Here is a 21623-nt window from a genome sequence, read left to right as displayed (position 1 = left end):
TTTTTTATGGAACCGCCCTAACTAAAAACCTCAAAATGACTACGGATGCCGGAAGAAATTATGGCCTCCCGGCTCCTATTGTTTTATAAGGAGTGTTTAGTTCTCAAAAAATTTTCTGGATGCCGGAAGAAATTATGGCCTCCCGGCTCCTATTGTTTTATAAGGAGTGTTTAGTTCTCAAAAAATTTTCTATAGTGTCCGTCACATCGAATCTTCGGACACATGCATGAGACATTAAATACAGTTGAAAAAAAATTAATTACATAGTCTAACTGATTAGCACGAGATGCATCTTTTAAGCCTAATTAGTTCATAATTGGGCATTATTTGTCAAGCAACAAAAAAATATGCTACAATATCAAAACCCAATTTTTTTCACCAACTAAATATTATAAATACAGGCTTTGTTTGGAGAACTATTCAAGAGTTATTTTTTGAGCTATTCTTTAGCCCATAGAAATAGCACTCCACCAAAATAATCCTTGAGTTGTTTGGATCCAAGGATTATTTGACATTTAATGTACTTCTCCAATTATTACAGCTCTACTATTTCTGTCTTGTTGCAGTGGACCCCACTCAAAATAACCCAAATATCACCTCCTGAGGGGATAGTTTTTAGGGATGGGTTATTTTCAAATAGCCACAAAATAACCCATCTTTTTGGCTCCTATAGAATTATTTAGGCTATTTGTGGGAGAGATAAAAAAATATCCCATGGATCCAAATTGTGCCACAGCCACCGTTTTTTTTTCGAAAAGCTCCTGCCTGTTACAGTGGCTCCGACTCCTACGACCAATACGGGGGTTGGTGGCGCGCTGCTCCCAAGGAATGGCAGAGGGTCGCCAGAGCTGTCCCTCCGGCTCCAGTCCCACTTGCAAGTGGCCCCGGAGAATGGTCCGGCCTCCCTCCGCCACGTTCAGCGTACTTCCACTGCCGTGCGGGCCCCTCCATCGCGCCAACGCAGGATGACGCTCGGCGCACCTGATCCCGATTCCTATATACTCGTACCGTGTTTTTGATCGCGGGATCAGTGGGTTGGATTGGATCCAACTCTTAATTTGAGAACGGAGCGAACCTATTCATTGTTTAGTTGTAGCTCTGATTTTGGGGATGGAGTCAACCCATCACATATTTGATTGAGGGAATTGGAAATACGAGTTGGATGACAACACTCACTCCGTTAGTGGGCCCCACATGTCAGTCTTCTTTCTCTCCATCTCCTTTCTTCTTCCTACTGCCGGACTGCCCCCCAGCGCCTCGCTCTCGCCGCCACCGCCCCCGCTGCCGGACCTCGTCGCCCTCGCCGCCCCCCAGCCGTCGACGCGCGCCCCGGCTGCCAGACCTCCTCGCGATGCACCCGACGCGGCTCCGCCCTCGCCGCCCCCGACGAGGGCCCGCCGGACCTCCCCGCCACCGCCGCCACCTCCTCGCCCGCGCCGGGAGGAAGAGTGACGGGATCCGGCCTCGCCGACGCGATGGAAGAGCGAGGGAGGCTCGAGCTCGCCCACCGCGGCCTCCCAAGTCGAGCACGTGCGCTGCCTCCTGCCCGCCGGTGCTCGCCGCGGCCTGCTGCCCACCGACGCCCACGACGCTCACGGCGCTCCGGACGGGAGAAAAGGGGTTCACTCCGTCCGCCAAATTTCAGTGGACAGAGCCGACTTGCACCTCAACTGAATATTCACTTCTAGATCCAACCCAACCCACTTCGAATTCCATCTAAACAGCTATAGAGACGGGTCAAGCCAACCTAGCTGCTACCAACCCCCAACCAAACACACGGCTGATAGCCTCCGGCTCCGCTCCGCCGTTGCTTTTCGGATCCGCTGCCTTGCTGACAGACTGACAATGGGTGGGAGTGACAATGGGTGGGAGTGAGGGAGCCCGACCCCGCGTGTCCGCCACGCCCGAGGCCACCGCCGCTTCCCGAATGGCCGCCGCCGCCTCCTCCTCGCCCTCGCCTCCATCGCCGTCGCCTCCCGGGGCGGCGTCCCCGGTCGAGGAGCCCCGCGGGGGCGGGGGCGGGGGAGGCCGGCCACCTGTCCCGCCGTACGTGAAGGCGGCGGCGGGGTCCCTGGGCGGCGTCATGGAGGCGTGCTGCTTGCAGCCGATCGACGTCGTCAAGACGCGGCTGCAGCTCGACCGCTCGGGGGCCTACCGGGGCATCGCGCATTGCGGCGCCACCGTCGCCCGCGCCGAGGGCGTGCGCGCGCTCTGGAAGGGGCTCACGCCCTTCGCCACCCACCTCACGCTTAAGTACGCGCTGCGCCTCGGCTCCAACGCCGTGCTGCAGTCCGCCTTCAAGGACCCCGCCACCGGCAAGGTCTCCGCGCACGGGCGCCTCGCGTCCGGGTTCGGCGCCGGCGTCATCGAGGCGCTCCTCATCGTCACCCCCTTTGAGGCAAGATCGCGCATCTCTGCCTCTGTTCCTGAATCGTTATTCAACTTTCTTTACCTTGGCTGCGTTGCGCATGGCACGGATCGCACAAGAACCGTTTGCCGCATAGACAGAAATCGATTAAACTCTAGATGCTTCTTGTGGAATAAACAACTACTCTCGGGAGGTTACTTGTAGATTACCAATGTTTGCACGGGTTTTCACGAAGATTTTGGTTTGTACTAGATACATTCCCCAACACTATAGTATAGAAAAAGAAAGGTCCAAGTTGTTTAATCTCGTGTCAGAATGGTGAGAGACGCATCTTAGCCAGCTTGGGATGTGCAATTAAAGAAAGGACAGCTATGCACTTTGCAGCCAAATTGTAGTTTGCTAGTACCAGGACCAAGATGGGTGATTGAGCAGTTGAGGAATATGTTAAAACCAATTTTTCAAAAAAAATGCTAGAACCCTGATGCAGTCAAACACGTTTGACCAAGAAGTTGCTGTAAACCACCTGCTTCTTTCTTAATGTTAACTCGATACTCATTTATCTATGACTCAAAATAAAGTAATTCTTTTTCTTAGTAAAATCATGCTGTTAGCTCGATACTCATTTTTCTATGACTCAAGATAAAGTAATTCGTTTTCTTAGTAAAGTCATACTGTTTTTGTGTTCAATGGAAACAGTAGAGTTGTTAAATTAGCACATGTTAACATGCTAGCGTTTAACATGATAAAGACAGGGCAACCATATAAGAAGAATAAAGACCGCATATGAACGGGAGCAATATGATAGTATTAGATGTCATTTTTTTATGTAAAATCTGAGTAGACATGCCCTGTTTATAGCTTTTGTAAATTCTCAGTCAAGGAATGGAATTGTAATTAATTTGGTCAAAAGAACTTCACAACTGCATTGTGCCATTGTGAATGGTTTGATGCTTTCTGCTGTTTAGTTCTTAACTTCTTATACAGAGTTTTGGGCCTTTTGGCCCAAGTAGCTGCAAATATTGTCCGGCTTTTCCCTCTTCAGAGAGTAGATATTCAGGCACAGTGATACACTGATACTTCATTTCCATGTGGAAGGTTAAGTACCTGATGAGTAGGGATTACTGCAAAACCAAATTTTATTTATTTTGTACAAAAAATGGTTTTCATATTGTTGACTGGAAATATGATGGTCTTTAAAACATTACCCAGTGCCATTCATGGTTTGTATTTCCATATTCTTTGAGGTAAAGTCAGGATCTAGAACAAGTACAAATTTCATAAATTTTGATTGCTTATCCTTTGTTGTAACTGTGTGACGCAGGTAATTTTCATTTTTGCTAGTGACATTCTGCTCCTTGCAAGCTTGAATTCTCTTGGGAGAATTTTTGTAACCTGTAATGTTTCTTTACCATGGATGCAGGTGGTAAAGATTAGATTGCAACAGCAAAAAGGATTGAGCCCAGACATGCTTAGATATAAAGGTCCCATACACTGTGCAAGGACTATAGTTCGGGAAGAAGGCCTACTTGGTCTGTGGTCTGGAGCATTACCAACTGTTATGCGCAATGGCACAAACCAAGCTGCAATGTTCTCAGCCAAGAACACATTCGACATTGTTCTATGGAAGAAGCATGAGGGAGACGGTAAGGTCCTCCTTCCATGGCAATCCATGATCTCAGGGTTCCTTGCAGGAACCGCAGGGCCTGTCTGCACCGGACCCTTCGATGTTGTGAAGACTAGGTTGATGGCTCAAGGGAGAACTGGTGACATCAAGTACACGGGCATGGTCCATGCGATACGGACAATATACGCCGAAGAGGGACTGCGAGCGCTGTGGAAAGGCTTGCTCCCCCGGCTTATGAGGATTCCACCTGGACAGGCTATAATGTGGGCAGTGGCTGATCAGGTGATGGGCCTCTATGAGCGAAGTTACCTGCAGCCAGCTCATGTTTGATCAGTATCCTACTTCAGTGCTACACTGAAAATTTTTGGGTTAGTCGTCATAATTTTGAATTGGTGGTTAGACATGGAATTCGTCAACTGAAAGTGCAAGCTGTTCCAGTAACTGGAAATTCCTTTGATCATTGCTAATAGCTGGGAAATGATGGAAGCAATGAACTCTTGTACTATTTTAAAGTCAATAATTGTGAAACTCCCATTTTGACTGGGATAGAATATTGCTGTTCTGGTGACCATCATGACTGTTAAACTACAGCAGCATTAGTATCATACTAGCTAATGCTCATCTGAAAAAGCTAAAGGTCTTGTTTAGACCTGGGTCGTCAGAACATTGCTGTTTGTACCTGGGCCAGAATTTATAATGCAGCCCATGAGCAAAACTAAAAACATGGGCTTTGCTTCTTCTTGTTCCGCACTTACATTCTTCTCAAAAGAAGAAAAAAAACGTTACGTGCAGGGGCGGTAAAGGTCAGTCTAGATAACACAAGAGTTGGATTTAAAAAAGGTCGGACTCTTACAATTTTGTGCTAAAACTACATAAAGACCAAGTTGGAATGTGAAGAGAGGACTACTGGACTAGGTCATGATCCATTACCATTCCATATGTGCTACTCCGCAGCATTTTCTTGAAAATACTGCAAAATGTACATACATCACGCGTCAAGTGGTAATTGGCGGCATAAGTTCGTGTTAAAGTTAATTTTAAAAAAGGTAAAATAGTTAATAACATTACTTTTTTTTCCCTAGCCCGTAGATCGCATCACGTCAAGTGGTAATTGGTGGCATATGCCCGTTGCTGAAGTTGATCTTCTGATGACCTCACCTGGGAGGGACATGGCCAGGGGCGGATCCAAAGGGGGGGGCTAGGGGGGATCAAGCCCCCCTACCTCCCCAACATCAATGGATACCCCTCTAAGCCCTCCCTTTATTTTTAGGAAGAAATTATGAAGAAGAAGGGGGAGAAGAAGAAGAAAAGAAGAGGAGGAAGAAGATGAGAAGGGAGATGAGCCCCCTCTAGGGCTTAGTTTGGCAGCACGAGCTGTTTAACCCGGTGGAGAAAAGCCCCGACGGGGAAATTCATGGATCAATCAATTCCACGCCTCCATCCTAGGGATATTTCCCCGAGCGGGAGAATCTCCCTGCTGCAGTTTGGAACACTTTTTCCCGGGGAGATAACTACTGTCTGTTTCTGCTGTTTTGCTGTTTTGCTGTTTTGGACAACGAGAGAGAGATGATGCGTATGTTTTGAAAAAAAAGACATATAGCTTGTTTTTGAAAAGTCACAAAATGCATGAAACACAAGGTTTACTAGATAAACAGCACCATATAATTCATAATACGAGACCATTGCTGTTGATAGAAACCAGCTCACATGTTTTGAGAGTCCAATTCATGCAAAGATATACTGTCCAACCAAGATAATCATGTGGCCTTCAGAAAATTAAGAAAATTTTAGAGGATAAACAGAGCAACATGATAATCATGTGGCCTTCAGAATTGAAGTCACGAGCTATTTATTTGACAATTTTCGAACTAGAACAAAATTAAGACAGTAGGAAGAACTCAAGCAAAACTATCTGTCATTTCAAAGTCACTAGCAACACAATAACAAACTTTCACCAATCTCCATTTGCTCCACTCCTGCACAAAATAACTTCTACCTTCTAAGCACCATTTCCGGCAAGCGCTCTGTAAAGCAACACAAAGTAAGTTTACTTTAATTACCAAAGCACCGGTGAAGAACTAATGACACAGCTTCAAACCACCACCATGCATAACAATATTACTTCTTTAAATACAAAATATAACAGTTATGCATTCAACTGATTAAATGCAACTGAACTGATTCAACTGATTAAATGCAACTGAACTGATTCAACTGATTAAATGAACAGTAACATATATACATATGCTAGCTTCCTCATCCCAAGAGTCCATGATCTAGTATATAGATAATATTATTTAGTACTAACATGGTACAAGGAACAATAGCTAAAGTAATGCCTCAAAAAAAAAACAGAACAATACTGCTGATATACAAAATGTATGGTAGGCAGGATCTGTAACAAGGATCCTATAACAACACACAAATTTAGAGCATTATAACACTCTGAATCTACTACTTAGCGGCTGCTCATGTCATACCATATGTTCTTGCAGTTAAACACATGAAGCCTCACACATGAAGTTCAGTGTCATACCATACTAGGACTACTACTTTCTACCTCAGCTACCAGTAGTCCAAAAAAGGTCATGAATGCAACGCCAAGACATGAGTGAAAAGATATCAAATTTAAACAGTATGAGCCACTGTCAGTAGCAAAATTGTACCACCCTTCCTGACAACTCCAGCAGGTACTGGCAATCACATTAATCAAACAAAATAACATTAATCTAACACACATCTTTGAAGCTTTGTGCTACTAGAAATAGCTACTCAACTAGTAGATTTGTTAATCAAAGATGGTGTCAAACACATCTACAATAGAAAATTGACTAACGTGTAGGTTCTTTACAGGAAGCCATGACACATGGAGGACACAACATAACATAGTCAAATGCAGCCAAAATGCTCTTACTGCTCAGAAACAATGATGCAGTCCATGACTGCTCACTGCACATTCAGTTCTACTCTAAAAAAGCATATTAGCAGTCTAATTTCAAGTGCAAGCCAAACATACCTGATTTTTCTTCAGTTTTTATATCGCACGTCCGCTGAGCACTCTGCAGATAACACAAATTGGCACATGTATCAGTTTAGCTATTCATCTTTAGTAACTCTACTTGTTTTTCTTGTTAGACCTGATCAGACAAGTTAACTAAGTATATTGAGTATATTCAAAGAGACAGACCTGATTTTTCTCTTTAGCCAAATTAGACGAACTTCAGGATTTTTGGTCTTCATGAACACTTCTCTGTTTGTATCAGATTCAAAGAGCTCTATAGCATATGACTTCTCCTCATTTGTTAATTCATTTATAGAATCCACTTGATCAGCACACTTCTCAAAACAAAATTCCTCAGCATGCTTTTTCTTTTCATTCAAAGCTTCCAAAGTTTTGCTTGTTTGACTCTTTTTAAACTCCACATAATCCTCAAGAGCGGATCCAATGTGACTTTGCTTACGCTTTCTCCCACTTCCTCCTTCACTTGGAGCAGAATGAGCTTCATTTTGTTCATTGCGTGCACTTGAGGTCCCTTGGCCATCAAAACTTGAAACATACGGATTATTGCCAAAGTCTCTAAGATCACTGTGGAGGCTTTGTTCAGAGATACTTCTCTCAGCAGGAGCAGCCATAGGAGCAACAGTTGGAGCAGCGATAGGAGCAACCATTGGAGCAGCCATAGGGGCAACCCTTGGAGCAGCCATAGGAGCAACCCTTGGAGCAGCCATAGGAGCATCATCAAGAGGATCCTTTTGCTGAATTGAAGTGAAGTTAAGATTCCCTGTGGCAATACTTCCTGTACAAATAAAGTATAATTCATATCATATTAGCTGCTGAGAGTAATAGAATAATTGCTAAAAATATCATATTAGGTCCTACAAATAGCAAATTAAGTGCTGAAAGTAACAGATTAGGTGAGAGAACTTCACCTTCATATAGTGCTTCCAATTGGTAAAAGAGAGGAAATGGCTTTTTGCGAAACTTTGCTACTTTTGGATGGTTCTATTGAATAAAAAGTATAATTAGTTCTCAACATTTTCTTAGACAATATAGGTAACATAGATGCAGCATTAACTATATTTTATATAGCAAATAGCTTACCTTAATTAACTTCTCCCAGATTTTTGGTTCGGCAAGTATCATGCACAAAGATTCATTCCAGCCATTACCACTTTCCTTTTTTGCATCTCTTAGTGTCTTGTAGTTACCTTTAAGCTCCTTTTCCTTTTCTTGAATTTGTTGCTTTGTGAAGTGAGCTATGGGAAAGCTCTCGTTGAACTTGGCAGTGATAATCCTCCACCCTTCTGATGACCAACCATTCTGACCTTTATATTTTGGGTTATCCTTATACTCATGTAATATTTCAACAAGCCCTTTCTCGTATGCGGAGTTCCAAGCAGCCCTTGAAACATCACCTGACATGGCTGCATGTCCCAAAGCATATCCAATGGCATTAGTCATATACAAAGATGTTAAGATGAAGTTAAACACTCCCTGGAACAGAAGTAAAATAGTACAAACATATCCAATTACATTATTACAATATATAATATGTCTTACACAGTACACATAGAGTACATTACATTTCATATAAAATAATAGTACTAGATTACATTATTACAAGAACCACACATAAGATCAACTAATTATTGTATGCAGCCCACATCTGATGGGCAATTTGGTCTCGCAGGGTGTTTCCATCGATTGATTCCACTTCATTTGGGTATTCATCATCACCCTCTGGTAGCTCAACATAATCAGATGGGTCGATATTGTTTGGTTGGTGATCCAGCCACCCTTCATCCCCATTATACCCTCTAATAATATTGTGAAATGCTGCTGCTGCTGGAATTTTAATTTGATTTTCAATGGGATGGAATGTACCCACTTTCAGAATTGGAAATCGCTTTTTCAGCACTCCAAAAGCCCTTTCAATGTGATTACGCAGTTGTGCATGCCGATGGTTGAATAATTCTTTATAGTTTGCATATGACCTATGCCTCCTGAACTCACTAAGGTGGTATCTAACTCCTCTATACGGAGCAATGAATGAGGGTGTATTTGCATATCCAGCATCAACAAGGTAGAACTTCCCCACCGGCACATTAAATCCCTTATTACGAGCAGACCGTAGAACTCCTGCATCAGATGCAGATCCCTCCCATCCACATGATATGAAAGTGAATTTCAGATCAAAATCACAGGCACACATTACATTTTGTGATAATGTTCCTTTCATGTTTCTGTAAGGAGGTGCCTTTTCTTCTGCAATGGTGATAGGGATGTGGGTTCCATCTATAGAACCAATGCATTTCTGCAGTAAAAAAAATTAAATCAAGGAATGAGTGTTGGAATCATGTGCTGTGCAGTTATGATTGGGCCAAGTATCTAGTACCTATAACTAACCTGGAAGAAAGGCATATATCGAGGGTCGGACGCAATCTTGACATGTGTTTGGTATACATCTGGAAGCTTCAGAAACTTATGAGTAAGGGCTGGAATTATATCGAAGAACTCTGTAATTTTCCTATGTATAGTCTCACCACTATGTTGGAATCTCTTTTTTAGCCTCTCGGTGCTCGCATTATGAGAGAGCATGAACATAAACATTGCAAACTGCTCTTCAATCATAACACCACGCGTGTCACGTAATAGATTCTCCACTCTAAGAAAGTGTACTATAGCTCTAAAAATCTCAGATTCCATCCTAAAGTCCACTTTACACCACCTCTCATGACCTTCTAAGACTTCTTTGACATATTTTGGACCGGTCAAAACTGAGGTGTGCTCTGGCTCTTTCTCATCATACATGCCCAATTGAAGTGCGGGGACCAGAACAAAAAATAATTCATCATCCTCTTCTTCTTCCTCTAACATGAATCTCCTAACTTCCTCTTCCCAAGAGTCCATGATCTAGTATATAGATAATATTATTTAGTAAATTATTATTTACTAACATGGTACAAGGCAGCAACAGCTAAGGTAATGCCTAAAAAAAATAGATCAATACTTGTATGATCATGTAGCAAGGACATATTAATTATCAAATAAATAATCCTACTACTTTGGACCAGATCAAAAAATATATATAATTCATCTATCAAATGATATCTTCCAGATAAAAAAAAGCATTATCCATTAGAATAATTATGACTTGCGTTCATGTTAAACTTAAAGCTGTTAAAACATTGCCCCCAAATGATGGCTCAATTTATCTGTTCTTGGCAATAGATGCACCATAGGTAACAAGGTGGAAAATAAAATAAAATGATTGCATCAACCACAAGATAGGTCAAAAATACTGGAACAACAAATCGTATTAGCCTGAGAAGCCATCTGAACATTTTTGTACTAAAGTGCCCATTAGGATGCAGGTACTTCTCATGCTTAACACTAACAAGCTGTTTTAAAATGTAATCTACTAAGAGAGGATGCAGAAACTACCTTTAGTAACTACAAGTATAACAAGCTGTAGACCACTGTCAAGCACTTGAGGCAGAAAAAGAGACCCCATAACACTTGACTCAAAGAATCTAGGGTGGTAACTACACCTTCAGTAAAGATCTTATTTCTTTTATTGATGGTTCTAGATAAAAGATTTTTACAACAAGAGGGATCAGGGTCAGCTGCAGTGAGCCATGGATTTATCACCTCCTTTTTGCAGGCGATTGTCTAATTATTTTTGCACAAGCAACAGAAAGAGGCGCCTAGAATTAATGAGATCCTAGACTTGTATAATAGGGGATCGGGACAGTTGGTGAACAAAGGCAAATCAGCAGTGTTTTTCGGTGACAATTGTGATCAAGATGCAAAGCAAATGGTACATGCGAAGCACTGAGGCACTGGAAATCAACAAAATATGGCACATCAGAGTTTGCTTTACCTATTACAAGCATCGATCTGGGAGGGATCAGGGAGAATGGAGAGGAGCGTGCGTATCAGATCGCCTGCTCCGTTGAACCCACGCCAGGATCTCCTCTTGCTCCTGGCCGCGAATTTTCTTCAACAAGATGTACAAGAAAAGATGTGAGGAGAGGAGGAACCCTAGCTTGGGGGCAAGAAGATGCGAGGGAACGGGGAGAGGGGAATCACCTGATGCGAAGGAGGAGACTGCAGGGACACCGGCGGAGGAGAAGCTGTCGTCGCAAGGTTGGAGGAGGAGATCAAGCGCCGGCGACGGAGCCGGCGGCGGCGGCACTTCCGCTTCGGCGCCTCGCGGAGTCGAGCGAGAGACGAGGGACGGCCGGACGGGGGGACTTCTCCCCGATGTTCGTAGGCCGGGCCTGATTCCACGGGGATATCGGACTCACCCGGGCCGGAAATCCCAATGTAGCAGGCTTCCAAAGTCACATGTCGGGCTCCGCGTGGAAGGATTCCGCGTGGGCTGCCGGCCCAGGGAAATGACGGGGATCCCGGCCGGGAAACGGGCTTCCAAACTAGGCCTAGATGTGTTTGCTGGATTCGCCAATGGACATGGCATATTGTTGGGGGGGGGGGGGGGGCAACTGACGTCCAAATCCGAGACAAGATTCTGGCAGCGACGTTGCGTTCATGGCTTCATGCACGGCACGGCCAGCGTCGCAGCGCCGTGCTTTCAGCTCAAAACCTCTTCACCCCTGGAGGCTGCCGCAGTGCGGCATCCAATTCCGAGCTTTGAGCCTGCGACGCAGTGGCTCTCTTTTACCTGCGTACTCTGGCGGAAAGCCCCCAGGATCCGGTTCCCCCGCGACCGGCCCGAGCCCGAGCATCATCGGCCTTCGCCGCCACACCAGCCGCGCGTACGCTTTGGTGGTGCCCTGCCGCCGCCGGTTGCTGTCTCCGTGCAATTCCCTTCGTGAGACGCCCGTCCGTCCATGTGTTGTGCATGCGTTCCTTTCCTCGCCCCACGGCGGCCCTGCCATTGCGTTCGCACGTTTGGACACACATGATCTCTGTTGGAATCGCAACTGCCTCACGTGTGAGAGCGATGCGTGCCACGGACGGGTCCGGCCTCGCAACGGTTTTTTCATGTGACGAGAGGAGGCGCGCAAGGTTTTCCAGGTTGGAGGCGGATCGGAGACTATGGCTGCCTTTGGGCGAGCTCGTGCCAGAAGAGGACGGCCGCGGGTCGGGACCAGCGCTTGCTCTGGCAGTGGCATGGCACTATGGCAGGAGTCTACCAGAGCGAGAGCGAGCGCTGCTAGAGCAATGGCAGCACATCGTGTACAAGTATTTGCTTAGGATATCTGGAACAGCGTCGACGCTGCTGTCTTCTTCTGCGCCACACATACACTCTTGAAGTTTTGAATGTGTGCTGCCCTGGAAGATCTTTTCCATGGAGCTGAGAACATGCATGAATGTGTGCTGCCCTGGAAGATCTTTTCCATGGCCACCATTGCATGCCCCCCCCCCCCCCCCCCCCCTTGTGTTTCTTTTAGCATGCCACTGCGATGCCGAGCCAAAGTCCTCCCTGACTCTCTCACATGGGAAACAGTGACCGTACAGTGCGTGCACGCTACGAGATTGATAGTCTAGGTCAAGACAGATGGAAATAAAAAACAGGGGAATACTTTCGTTGGGTGGTGCCTGGCTGGATAGCCGATCCTTGCATCTCACAAGATCGATTCATGATTCGTTGGTGTGCCGCTCACTGCAAATCGCACTGAATTTGCGTGGGCAGTTCATGCTATGGCATTTTAATAAGACTATTTGTGAGGAAGCAGCCCAAGTTAATCCCGTCTAATCGAGTCATCATCCATTGATCAACTCAATTAGAAAGAACTAACACCGGTAGTTCTTGAAATGTGTCATGAGCACCGCTCAGGATTTAAACACACTCCACCAGCACAACAATAATACCATTATATAGCCACGTCCAACACACAAGTTATATTACAAAAGAGGTTCAAGGTACATTACATAAGTTTTTCAGAGTTTGCAACGGAAAGTCTACTCAAAGCGCACTCCATACATAACGCAAAATAGAAGGTAACACTATATGCTGACAGTGCCCTTCTCGTAGCCACCGGCCATCTACTCCTCACCCGCACCTCCGTCCGCGGGGTAGAAGTAGCCAAACACGGCCTCCGGCTGGGTATCACCTGCAACAACTTTAATGATAGCACCATGAGTACAAAGGGTACTCGCAGGACTTATCCGATATGGGTATATACTTGCCCGACCTCAAGGAGAATGCATTTGGTTAGTAGCAAGGATAGGTCATGGTATTTAGTTTTGCATAAAAGCATCTACTTTGATCAAGTTGTAAGAAGCAAAAGACATACCATCTATGATCTCTAAGCATCCATCAATGAAATTGCATAAATAAAGTGATTATGCATCATAAGCTCAATCTTTCATGAACTTCATCGGTAACTCTACGTTAAAGTCAAAGTACAAGAGCGTGCTCAATGTCCGAGAGCGCGGCTATTGCAATAGATCGAAAACCCTACAGGGGTGTACAACTTTACCCACATGAGGACAAGACCAACGACCATACCCATGGCCAAGGATAAGTGTTGATTCATGCCTCAACCTTTCACACAAACACAACCGACTATAAGCGAACGGTCGGGAAGGGCAAGTGCACTGGAACCGCCGATCACACTCCATCATGACTCGCACCGAATCCGATCAAGGCAAGGTGTGACTAATACTAGTTGGTTTACCTTCCCATAATTAAGTATGTGGTTCGTACGGAAAAAGTGCTCAAGTATCAAAGCGATTACGCATCGGTCCTTAATCAACTCAAGCAAATCTAACCATTTGAGTTCCACTCTCAACATGGCTCTACCATACTTGCCCAAGTCCGAATCACCATTCATAGTTGCTCAATTTTATTCATCATTGACTAACTAAGTAGAATAAAACATTATATCCTATAACTCGCGAGTGGTGGTGACCTTTCCATCTCTCGACTTCTACTGTAACTATGCAAGGCTAAGTATATAACTCGTGATGCCTAACAAGCATACTCAACTAGGAGGGGTTATCCTAGGCAAGGTTGGTAATGCATCGATTAGGTTCTAAGCAAGCATCGATACATATAGATAATGTACGGTAACTCATGCACAAACAAGACACATATAATTGATTGATCCAAAATAGAGAGTAAAGAATGCATAGGTGCCTGCCTTGAGTTTCAATGGAAGCGTCATCACCCACGATCTCCAACTCGTGCTCACACTCCTCTTGATTCGGCGTCACGGTCTCTACATGAGTGCAATGATACTTGATAAGTAAATATGCCAAGAATGATTGCTATGAGATGCATATGATATGGGAAGTATGATTTATTAGTGCAAAACCATGATAAAAGAGGCTAAATATATAGTACATATGGGGATCAAGTATAACTAAAAGCAATGGGATTAAATAACTATCAAAGAACCATTTTATAGGGGTTCCCGGACACTCCAGACTTTAGTCCGGACAGGCAACCCCGGATAGTCCGCGTTTCAGCACCGGATAGTCCGGGCCCAGACTTTTCTACAGTAGCCCCGGACTTTCCGGCAGCTCGACGTACGAACATTGAAAAGTCTGTTCCCGGTGTTTCCGACCTCGGTTTGGGGTGAGGTTTGTTTCTAAAGGTTCGTAGGAACGTAGGGAGTCTATTTTGATAGCTAAAACCAACATGCATTGAGGTTTGAGAGCTCTAGGTCATCAATGGTGAAGGTGCTCTAATGGCTCAAACCTAGGGCAATGGAGATGGATCGGGGATGGGGATGAGCTTACTTGGGTCAAGTACTATCTCAGCAAAAAAAATTAGGTTGAGGAGAAGGCTTGGTGAAGCTCGAGCTTGCTCTTCTTGCTTGGAGCTTGAGGAAGATGGAGGAAGAGCTTGGGGAAGCTTCAAGCTCCAAGGAGATGAGGTGGGGATGGTGCAGCCCGTCGACGTCGTGCTCTGGCGAGGCTCTGACGAGGGGGAGGTGCTTCAATGGTGGAAGAGGGGAGAGAGCTCTCCCATGGCTTGAGCTTGAGAGAGAGAGGGGGGGGGTTGGAGAGAGTGAGGATGAGAGAGTGAGCAGGGAGGGGGTGTGCTGGTGAGTAAGGGGGTGGGAATGACATGTGGGGCCGGGGAGGTGAGGTGGCAAACAAGTGATTGTGAGGATGACACGTGTCCAGTACAGTAAACCCGGATACTCCGGGTCAGCTCTAACTCGGATATTCCGGATTAAAATCTGGACATTCCGGAAATCGTCCCAAATGCAGTTTCAAATTTATATGATGATGCATGTGATGACATGATTATGCTCAGATTAGTTTTATGGGTGTTACACTATTTTCATTGTTTTTGTTTCATATACATGTTCAGCATTTGTCAAGGAGGGGGGTCTGTTTCTGGTGATGCAGTCTTTCAGAGTTGATGACTGAAAGAACACTTGTGTTTGTCTAAAGCTGTCTCAGCACTTTGTCAGGAAAGGATTTGCACGTTGCGTAATTTTACATGGTACTTTACACGATAAACCCACCAGGGCGTGTCGCTACTGGAAATGGAAAGACTAATGCTCACTGGTCGACTGGTCGTGCGGCAAAAGTGACACGGACACCACCATGTCTACAGTACGAGCTACTATGCTTTCTTAGTGACCTGTTTTTTTTGTGATCGAACATACCTGTATTTCAGTTAAGGATACAATACATCAACACGTACAAATACAGGTACAAAGGCAAGGATACAGAGAATAGCCATACCGACCCAAAGCACAAAGGTCCCTAGAAAACAAAGAAAAAGCAAACCGGTCCTTGGAACCCGTGTAGGCCGAATCCCCCAACAGCCGATGCCGCCGACCATCGCCGGAAGCCGCTCACCGCGAGCCAAAGGTCGCCCAGAGCTCCAACGCCAGCAGGCTTTAGAAGAACCGCAGTAGACTCCCGCAAACTTGGACGAGACGTAGCAAACGCTGAAGATCCATTGGCCAGGGACGCACCCCAAGCCCCTGTGACCTTGGAAGCCGACTCGCCGTCCACAAACGCCGCCGCGGAACAACCGAGCCGGGAACTCCACTCTCCTGCCCTCCGCACCACCCAAAGCTGCCTCTCCATCCTTGGAACAAAAGGCCAGCGAACTCACCTCGCGACGAGTCGCCGGCAACGGACTCCTGAACAGGGGATCCACGCAGGGCGCCCCTCCTCCACGCGCACGTTGGTGGCACCGGAGCGGAGCACCACCAAGACGGGGAAGAGCACAGGAGGACCTTATTCCTTGATGCCGCCGCCGCCGCCGGAAACCAAACCCTAGACAAACTAGTACCTAATCTACACCGCCGGAACGAGCGCCTCCGTTCCCACTCACATCCGAGGGCCCAACGGCCGCTGGAGGCAGAGGGGAACGGCGACCCCGCCGGCGGGAGCACGAATCGCCTCCCTTTCGCCTCTCTCAACTGTAGCTGGACGAGAGAGTTCGAGACAGAGTCAAATTAGTGACCTGTTTTTAGGCGAAAGCAATGCCTAAATCGACCCTAATGTTTTTGTCATCAAGTATTAAAACTGATTGCATGCGGAAACCCATCCTTGTAAGCTTGCTTGCTTCGAGTGCGGCCTGCGCTGGATCCTGGATGGCTGGATGTGTTCTTTTCAATATGTTTTTTGTTTCCACAACTGCACAACACGACAAACTTCTCGAGTAAGGTTTCACTTTTGTGTAGTTGTGTGTTATTTAAGCTGGTATCCTAATCAGGCTTGGTTCCATACTTCTGTACTCCATGTATCCTAATTGCAAGTCATTTTGATTATTTTGTCAATCAGTAAAACTGCTTTAAGTTTGACCAAATTTCTAGAAATATGCGCCAAAACTATAATATGAAATTAGTTTTGTTATATCTAACGTGAAATATGTCCTGTTAGTGCATTAGTTTATTTGGTAATATTAGAGGAGTTAACATTTTTTTGACAAATTTAGTGAAAGTTGAAGAAGTTTGAGTTAGGACCGGACTAAAATGACATCCATTCTCCATTCCAAATTTTAGCGCACTCTAACTTAATTTATGCTAAATCAAACTTCTCTATTTTTGACCAGGTTTATAGAAAAAAAATCTTCATATCTACAATATAAATTAGTTTTTATTGATTTCACCATGAAATATATCCAGATAGTACATTTATTTGGTATTGGAGATGCTATTAAATTTCCTACAAAGCCGCTCAAAGATTAAAATTTTTGACTTACTATACTAGAGTGAACTCTAATTTGAAACATGATGAGTATATTTTAGAACGGGTTGGTACTTAACTACGGTACACTAGTTCAACATGAGCGGTTCAACTTGAACTCAATCAAGTGCTAAGAGTCCATCTTCAGCGATGTATGACTGAAGGTGCTACTAATAATTTGTCAGACCCTATTCCCTTGTAACTCTTTCCTATAAGACCTTTCTTCATACGGAGCACTACTTCTTTACCTGGATGGAACTTAAAAGCGAATAGTGAAGTCGTCTGCTGCAACAACTCTTTTTTTCCGGACTCCGTATCCGATCCCCAAGGTTGACCTTGGAACCAATCTTTGCGCATGTGATGTTTGAACCTGGCTAGTTCACTGAATATGCAGTAGACGGCGATCGAGAAGCGCCGGTCATCGTAACTGAAAACCAGCTTCTCATTGGTTGGCCGGTGCACCAGATGCCCCATGAGTCCAGATGCGTCCGAGCATTCAGCTTATGTTCGTTTTTCCGTTACGTTGAGGAAAGAGCAGCGACCGCGTCAGTGCGTCACCCTTTCCCTTCCAATCTTCCCATTGTGGACTCTGCGGTTTGTCAACTTGGAGCAGTTAAGTCTTTCTCGACCCCTTCATTACAGTCGGCTAGCTAGAACTTGCACATAGATGCGCGAACTCTGCAATCGATCTGAGAATTACTTAAAAACTGTCAAGTTGATGCGCGCAACATCACAACATGCATGGCTGATGCGATATCTGCATCTCTATCTGCACATCTCATGGCACAGAAAAATATCTTTTAAGCGTGACCGTGACCGTGACAGTTGCCGTCAGGAAAAGGCGCCGCCGACCTCCGGCTTTTAAACCCAACGACGGGATTCATTCAGTCAGGCTCAGGCATGGCCTAGTACGTCGTCGGATGCCATACGGGCCAGTACCACCACCACCACCACTGACACTGAGTGACCAATCACTAATCCATTTCGAGCTGGAGCAGCACACATGGACGAAATAGAAAAAGGAAAGAAATTGGAGTACTCCAATCGCATGTTGCAGGGGCCCCGCTGCCACTGGCCTAGCCTAATCGCTCCACAAAAATTGTGGTGACGTGACCTGGGGTTCATCACCGGGCAAAGCGACGGCGGCGGCGACGAATCGGACGCCACGGCCGGCGATTAAAGAACTCGGCGGTTGCGGGCTGATGATGCGTGAAGGCTAGGCGCAGCAGGCCGGCCGGCCGGCAGCGCTGGACCAGGCGGCTTTGCGGCTGCCCCCGGCCGGGTGCGTGCATCTCGCCCGCCCTGCACTTTGCACCGGCCCCCCGTTCGATTGGTTCGCCAAGTAGCCCACCCCAGGCCACGCCCCGGCCCTTTTGGCGGCCAGCGTATGCGCAGCTCCCTCCCTGGAAAAAGGTCGGCCGTCACAGGGTTCGCGGATCGCGGACCGCGAGTCCGGCTGCGTCGCCCCAACTTGCGCCGACGGATGCCGCGCGCTCTCTCGAGACCGGGACGGGCTGCCGGCGCGCGAGGCGGCGAGAGCTGTCTGGCGCTCTGGCCGTGCTTGCCTAGATCCTGCCAAGGTGTTTCCGGGCCTACATGCTCCGGCACACCTCGCCCTGAGCACGCATTTGTGTTCCCCCATGCTCAGGATCAGTTTTCCTACGTGGAGCAATTCAGGACCGTGTTCTCATTCAACGTTTGCGGACGAAACCAGGACCGTGTTGGAGTCGAGGCCAGTCAGCCGTCAAGTGAAGGAAAAAAACCTGTATAGAGGTCGGGTCGGCATACCATTTTCTGATGCGCCGTGGACCTGTGGTCACGGCGCCTTTGGTAAAACTGTGCGGGCCATGTGACCTTACTGCCGAGTGGAAGCAAAGCAACGAACCAACTAGTCAGTAGTCACAGCCTCACAGCCACCGTACCCTCCCTCCCTCCTCCAAGGGTCGCACTCGGTAAAGCACTCGACAAGCTAATGCATTTTCTGTGCAGCGCTAGGCGAAGCTGATGGTGACATTTGCGCGTCGTGATCAGGACATGGGTGGAGCACAGCAACGCCGACCGCCGAGGCCGCCCAAACACGGCACGAGAGGGATCTTGCTTTCAGCTTAACCCGAGCCGCGCACGTGACGGCAGCATCCGCCTTTATACGCCAGGATGTGTAGCCACTAGCCAGCCGTGCTGGAGCCACTAAAAAAATCCGGTGCTCCGATCCACCCAGGGGCGGAGCCATGAATTTATTTTTTTATTATTATGAGGCCAATCATACTAATTTATATAAAAATTTAATCAAAATTTAAATTTTCAATGTAAATTTGGGAGCCATAGGCGGGCCAGGCCCTTGCCCGCCCCCTGTCTACGCCCCTGGATCCACCCAAAGGGGAAGCTTGTTGTGTGTGGTCCGGGTGTCGCCCCGGTCGATTCGCCACGGCGCGCGGTGGCGTTGCGTTTCGTTTGCGGCGGCACATGCCGTCCCACGGCGCCAGTCAGCCAGCACCGGCGCGCCGGCGCCAAAACTGGCGCGCCGGCGACTGGGCGGCGCGAGACAAGAGGCCCGGGCGCGGGGGCACAGCCCATAGAGACGGGCGTCGTGGGCAACGCAACGGCACCACCACAGTGGGAACGCATGGCGTGACCGCGTGGTCTCGCGACACCGCCCCCGGTGGTTCCTCTCGCGGCTCCGGCCGCGCGGCCGGCACCCGGGGCCCGGTGTGTCGGGCTGCCTCGTCCCCCCCACCCCCACGTTGCCCTGCCCGCCGGTGTCGCGCCATCCCACGACACCCCGCCGCGACAACGCCTCCAGCCACTCGGCCAGCGGCGGAACTCCCTGACGCCGCCCGGCCTCGTCCACCCGCACCGCGCCGGCAGGCATGTCCGGAGCGGTCGGCGCGGCGCGTCCCGCGTGCGTGCGGGGCGCCGCGCAGGGGTGGTGTCCCCGCGTGCGTGCCGACTCCCGGGAAGGGAATCTGACCGGACCGTGAAATTCTCCCTCCGTCGTGGAGAGGACTACTGGCTGGCACCGGCCGTCATGCGGTCCGCCTGCCCTGGACACCGCGGCGTCCAGTTCACCGTATCCTGGCTCGGCCGGGGTCGTGCCGAGAACCTGGCCCGGCGTCGTGGGCGCGCGCCATGCGCTTCACTTGCCCGGACACCGGGGGAAACCACCAGGGCTGCTTCTTTAATCAAACCAGCTGTGCCTGGCTGCCCTGGGTTAGCCAGGAGTAGTAATTAATGGAGCGCCTTTTCGCGGCTCCGGCTTCTTGTCCTGGGACGGAGGCAGCTCGTCCAGAAAGCGATGCCGAAAAGGATCTTGACCAGGGGAGTGTTTGCGGCTCATGGGCCCCGCACCTTTCCCAGTTCCTAGCAAGACGGGGGAGGGAGTAGATTACGGCCCTATTTAGATTTTTACTTGTAAATCCTGTAAACGCAAAAAAATATCAAATCGAATGTTTTGACATATGTATGGAGTAGTAAATAAAGTCTATTTATAAAAATTTTTGCATGGATGTGCTGTAAATCGCGAGACGAATCTAATGAGCATACTTAATCTATGATTTGTAATAGTAATACTATAGTAATTATCCACTAATTATGGATTAATCATAGATTAATTAGCATCATTAGATTCGTCTCGCGATTTATAACCCATCTGTGCAAAAAAATTTGTATGTAGACTTCATTTAGTACTTCAAATTAGCAAGATTCCTTTACAAAATTTTTACACGTAAACAGCTAAACAAGGCCACGTTATCACGAAGGAAGCACCACCCCCGAATTAGGACGGTATCTAGCCTGACAAGCTTGAGCGTAGGTCGCGCGATAGCGTGCAAGGATAACAAAGCTGAGAGACTAAATGAATTTGTTTATTTAATAAAGAGGCGAAAATTGTTACAGCCATAATTCTCCCTCCCTCATGCTGTCATGCAGGGGCCATGTTGCAAGTGGCATGGATGGGGATTGAATCTCGGGCGATCCAGTGCTGCTTTTGCTGGACGGCCACACCATTCAACGAGAATCATGGCGGGTCTTATCCTACACGATGAGCATGGGGAGGTTGATCGCACGCTTCAACAGAGCCCCTGCAGCAAGTGGCTGAAGGGAAAAAGAGAAGAAAAGTCTAGATCAGGAGCAAATGGTTCTCTCGGCACCCTTAGCCCCGGTGTTTGGATACTATTCGGGGTGGATATGCCCGTAATAACTCGACCGTTATCTAGCAGAGCCCGAGCCTTCGAGATCCGCGTATAAGGCGATGTACATGAGCCCCGGCCTCATGTCCGGCATGTACCCCGGCATGCATCGTGCCAGTGTGTGCACACCAACGCTATGCGGATTGGCACAAGAAGGTACTCATGTATGATCGCGAGGACCAATGCAGCCGTCCCACGTTACAGAATGGATCGGCAGAATTGTGCCCCCCTCTGATTGCCACACAGAGAATGTTCCTTCTTCCAATCATTGTCGCTGACTGCACATTGTTGTTCAAATTGAGGGGTGGTTCAGTA

At 47.3% G+C, this 21623-nt stretch overlaps 3 protein-coding genes across 3 annotated transcripts; 1 reads left to right on the top strand and 2 right to left on the bottom strand.

The window, feature by feature from the left end:
* The first annotated feature begins 1834 nt into the window (after positions 1-1834).
* Positions 1835-4656, top strand: LOC120691725 (mitochondrial succinate-fumarate transporter 1-like). The gene is made up of 2 exons (XM_039974894.1): positions 1835-2398; positions 3789-4656. Exons 1-2 carry the CDS (start codon positions 1862-1864, stop codon positions 4320-4322), a joined length of 1071 nt encoding a protein of 356 aa, XP_039830828.1. The 5' UTR covers positions 1835-1861; the 3' UTR covers positions 4323-4656.
* Positions 4657-6911: 2255 nt separating this feature from the next.
* On the bottom strand, positions 6912-8485 carry LOC120693277. The gene is made up of 4 exons (XM_039976699.1): positions 8095-8485; positions 7923-7995; positions 7180-7789; positions 6912-7051 (listed from the first exon to the last, which is right to left on the bottom strand). The coding sequence occupies exons 1-4, from the start codon at positions 8452-8454 to the stop codon at positions 7027-7029; spliced, it is 1068 nt and encodes a 355-aa protein (XP_039832633.1). The 5' UTR covers positions 8455-8485; the 3' UTR covers positions 6912-7026.
* Positions 8486-9361: 876 nt separating this feature from the next.
* Positions 9362-9930, bottom strand: LOC120693278. Its single transcript, XM_039976701.1, has one exon. The coding sequence runs from the start codon at positions 9901-9903 to the stop codon at positions 9382-9384; it is 522 nt and encodes a 173-aa protein (XP_039832635.1). The 5' UTR covers positions 9904-9930; the 3' UTR covers positions 9362-9381.
* Between the last annotated feature and the right edge of the window lie 11693 nt (positions 9931-21623).

Source organism: Panicum virgatum, chromosome 9N (assembly GCF_016808335.1).
Source record: "Panicum virgatum strain AP13 chromosome 9N, P.virgatum_v5, whole genome shotgun sequence".
Classification (NCBI taxonomy): Eukaryota; Viridiplantae; Streptophyta; class Magnoliopsida; order Poales; family Poaceae; genus Panicum; species Panicum virgatum.
This window is presented reverse-complemented; position numbering and strand designations above follow the sequence as displayed.

What these genes read in the sequence shown, in the direction of transcription:
- LOC120691725 (XM_039974894.1), top strand. Translation starts at nt 1,862, where the DNA reads ATGGGTGGGAGTGAGGGAGCCCGACCCCGCGTGTCCGCCACGCCCGAG. An exon ending in TCATCGTCACCCCCTTTGAG is followed by an intron (nt 2,399 to 3,788) that starts GCAAGATCGCGC and finishes CCATGGATGCAG; the next exon opens with GTGGTAAAGATTAGATTGCA.
- LOC120693277 (XM_039976699.1), bottom strand. Translation starts at nt 8,454, where the DNA reads ATGACTAATGCCATTGGATATGCTTTGGGACATGCAGCCATGTCAGGT. An exon ending in TCTGGGAGAAGTTAATTAAG is followed by an intron (nt 7,996 to 8,094) that starts GTAAGCTATTTG and finishes TTTATTCAATAG; the next exon opens with AACCATCCAAAAGTAGCAAA. An exon ending in ATTGGAAGCACTATATGAAG is followed by an intron (nt 7,790 to 7,922) that starts GTGAAGTTCTCT and finishes TTATTTGTACAG; the next exon opens with GAAGTATTGCCACAGGGAAT.
- LOC120693278 (XM_039976701.1), bottom strand. Translation starts at nt 9,903, where the DNA reads ATGGACTCTTGGGAAGAGGAAGTTAGGAGATTCATGTTAGAGGAAGAA.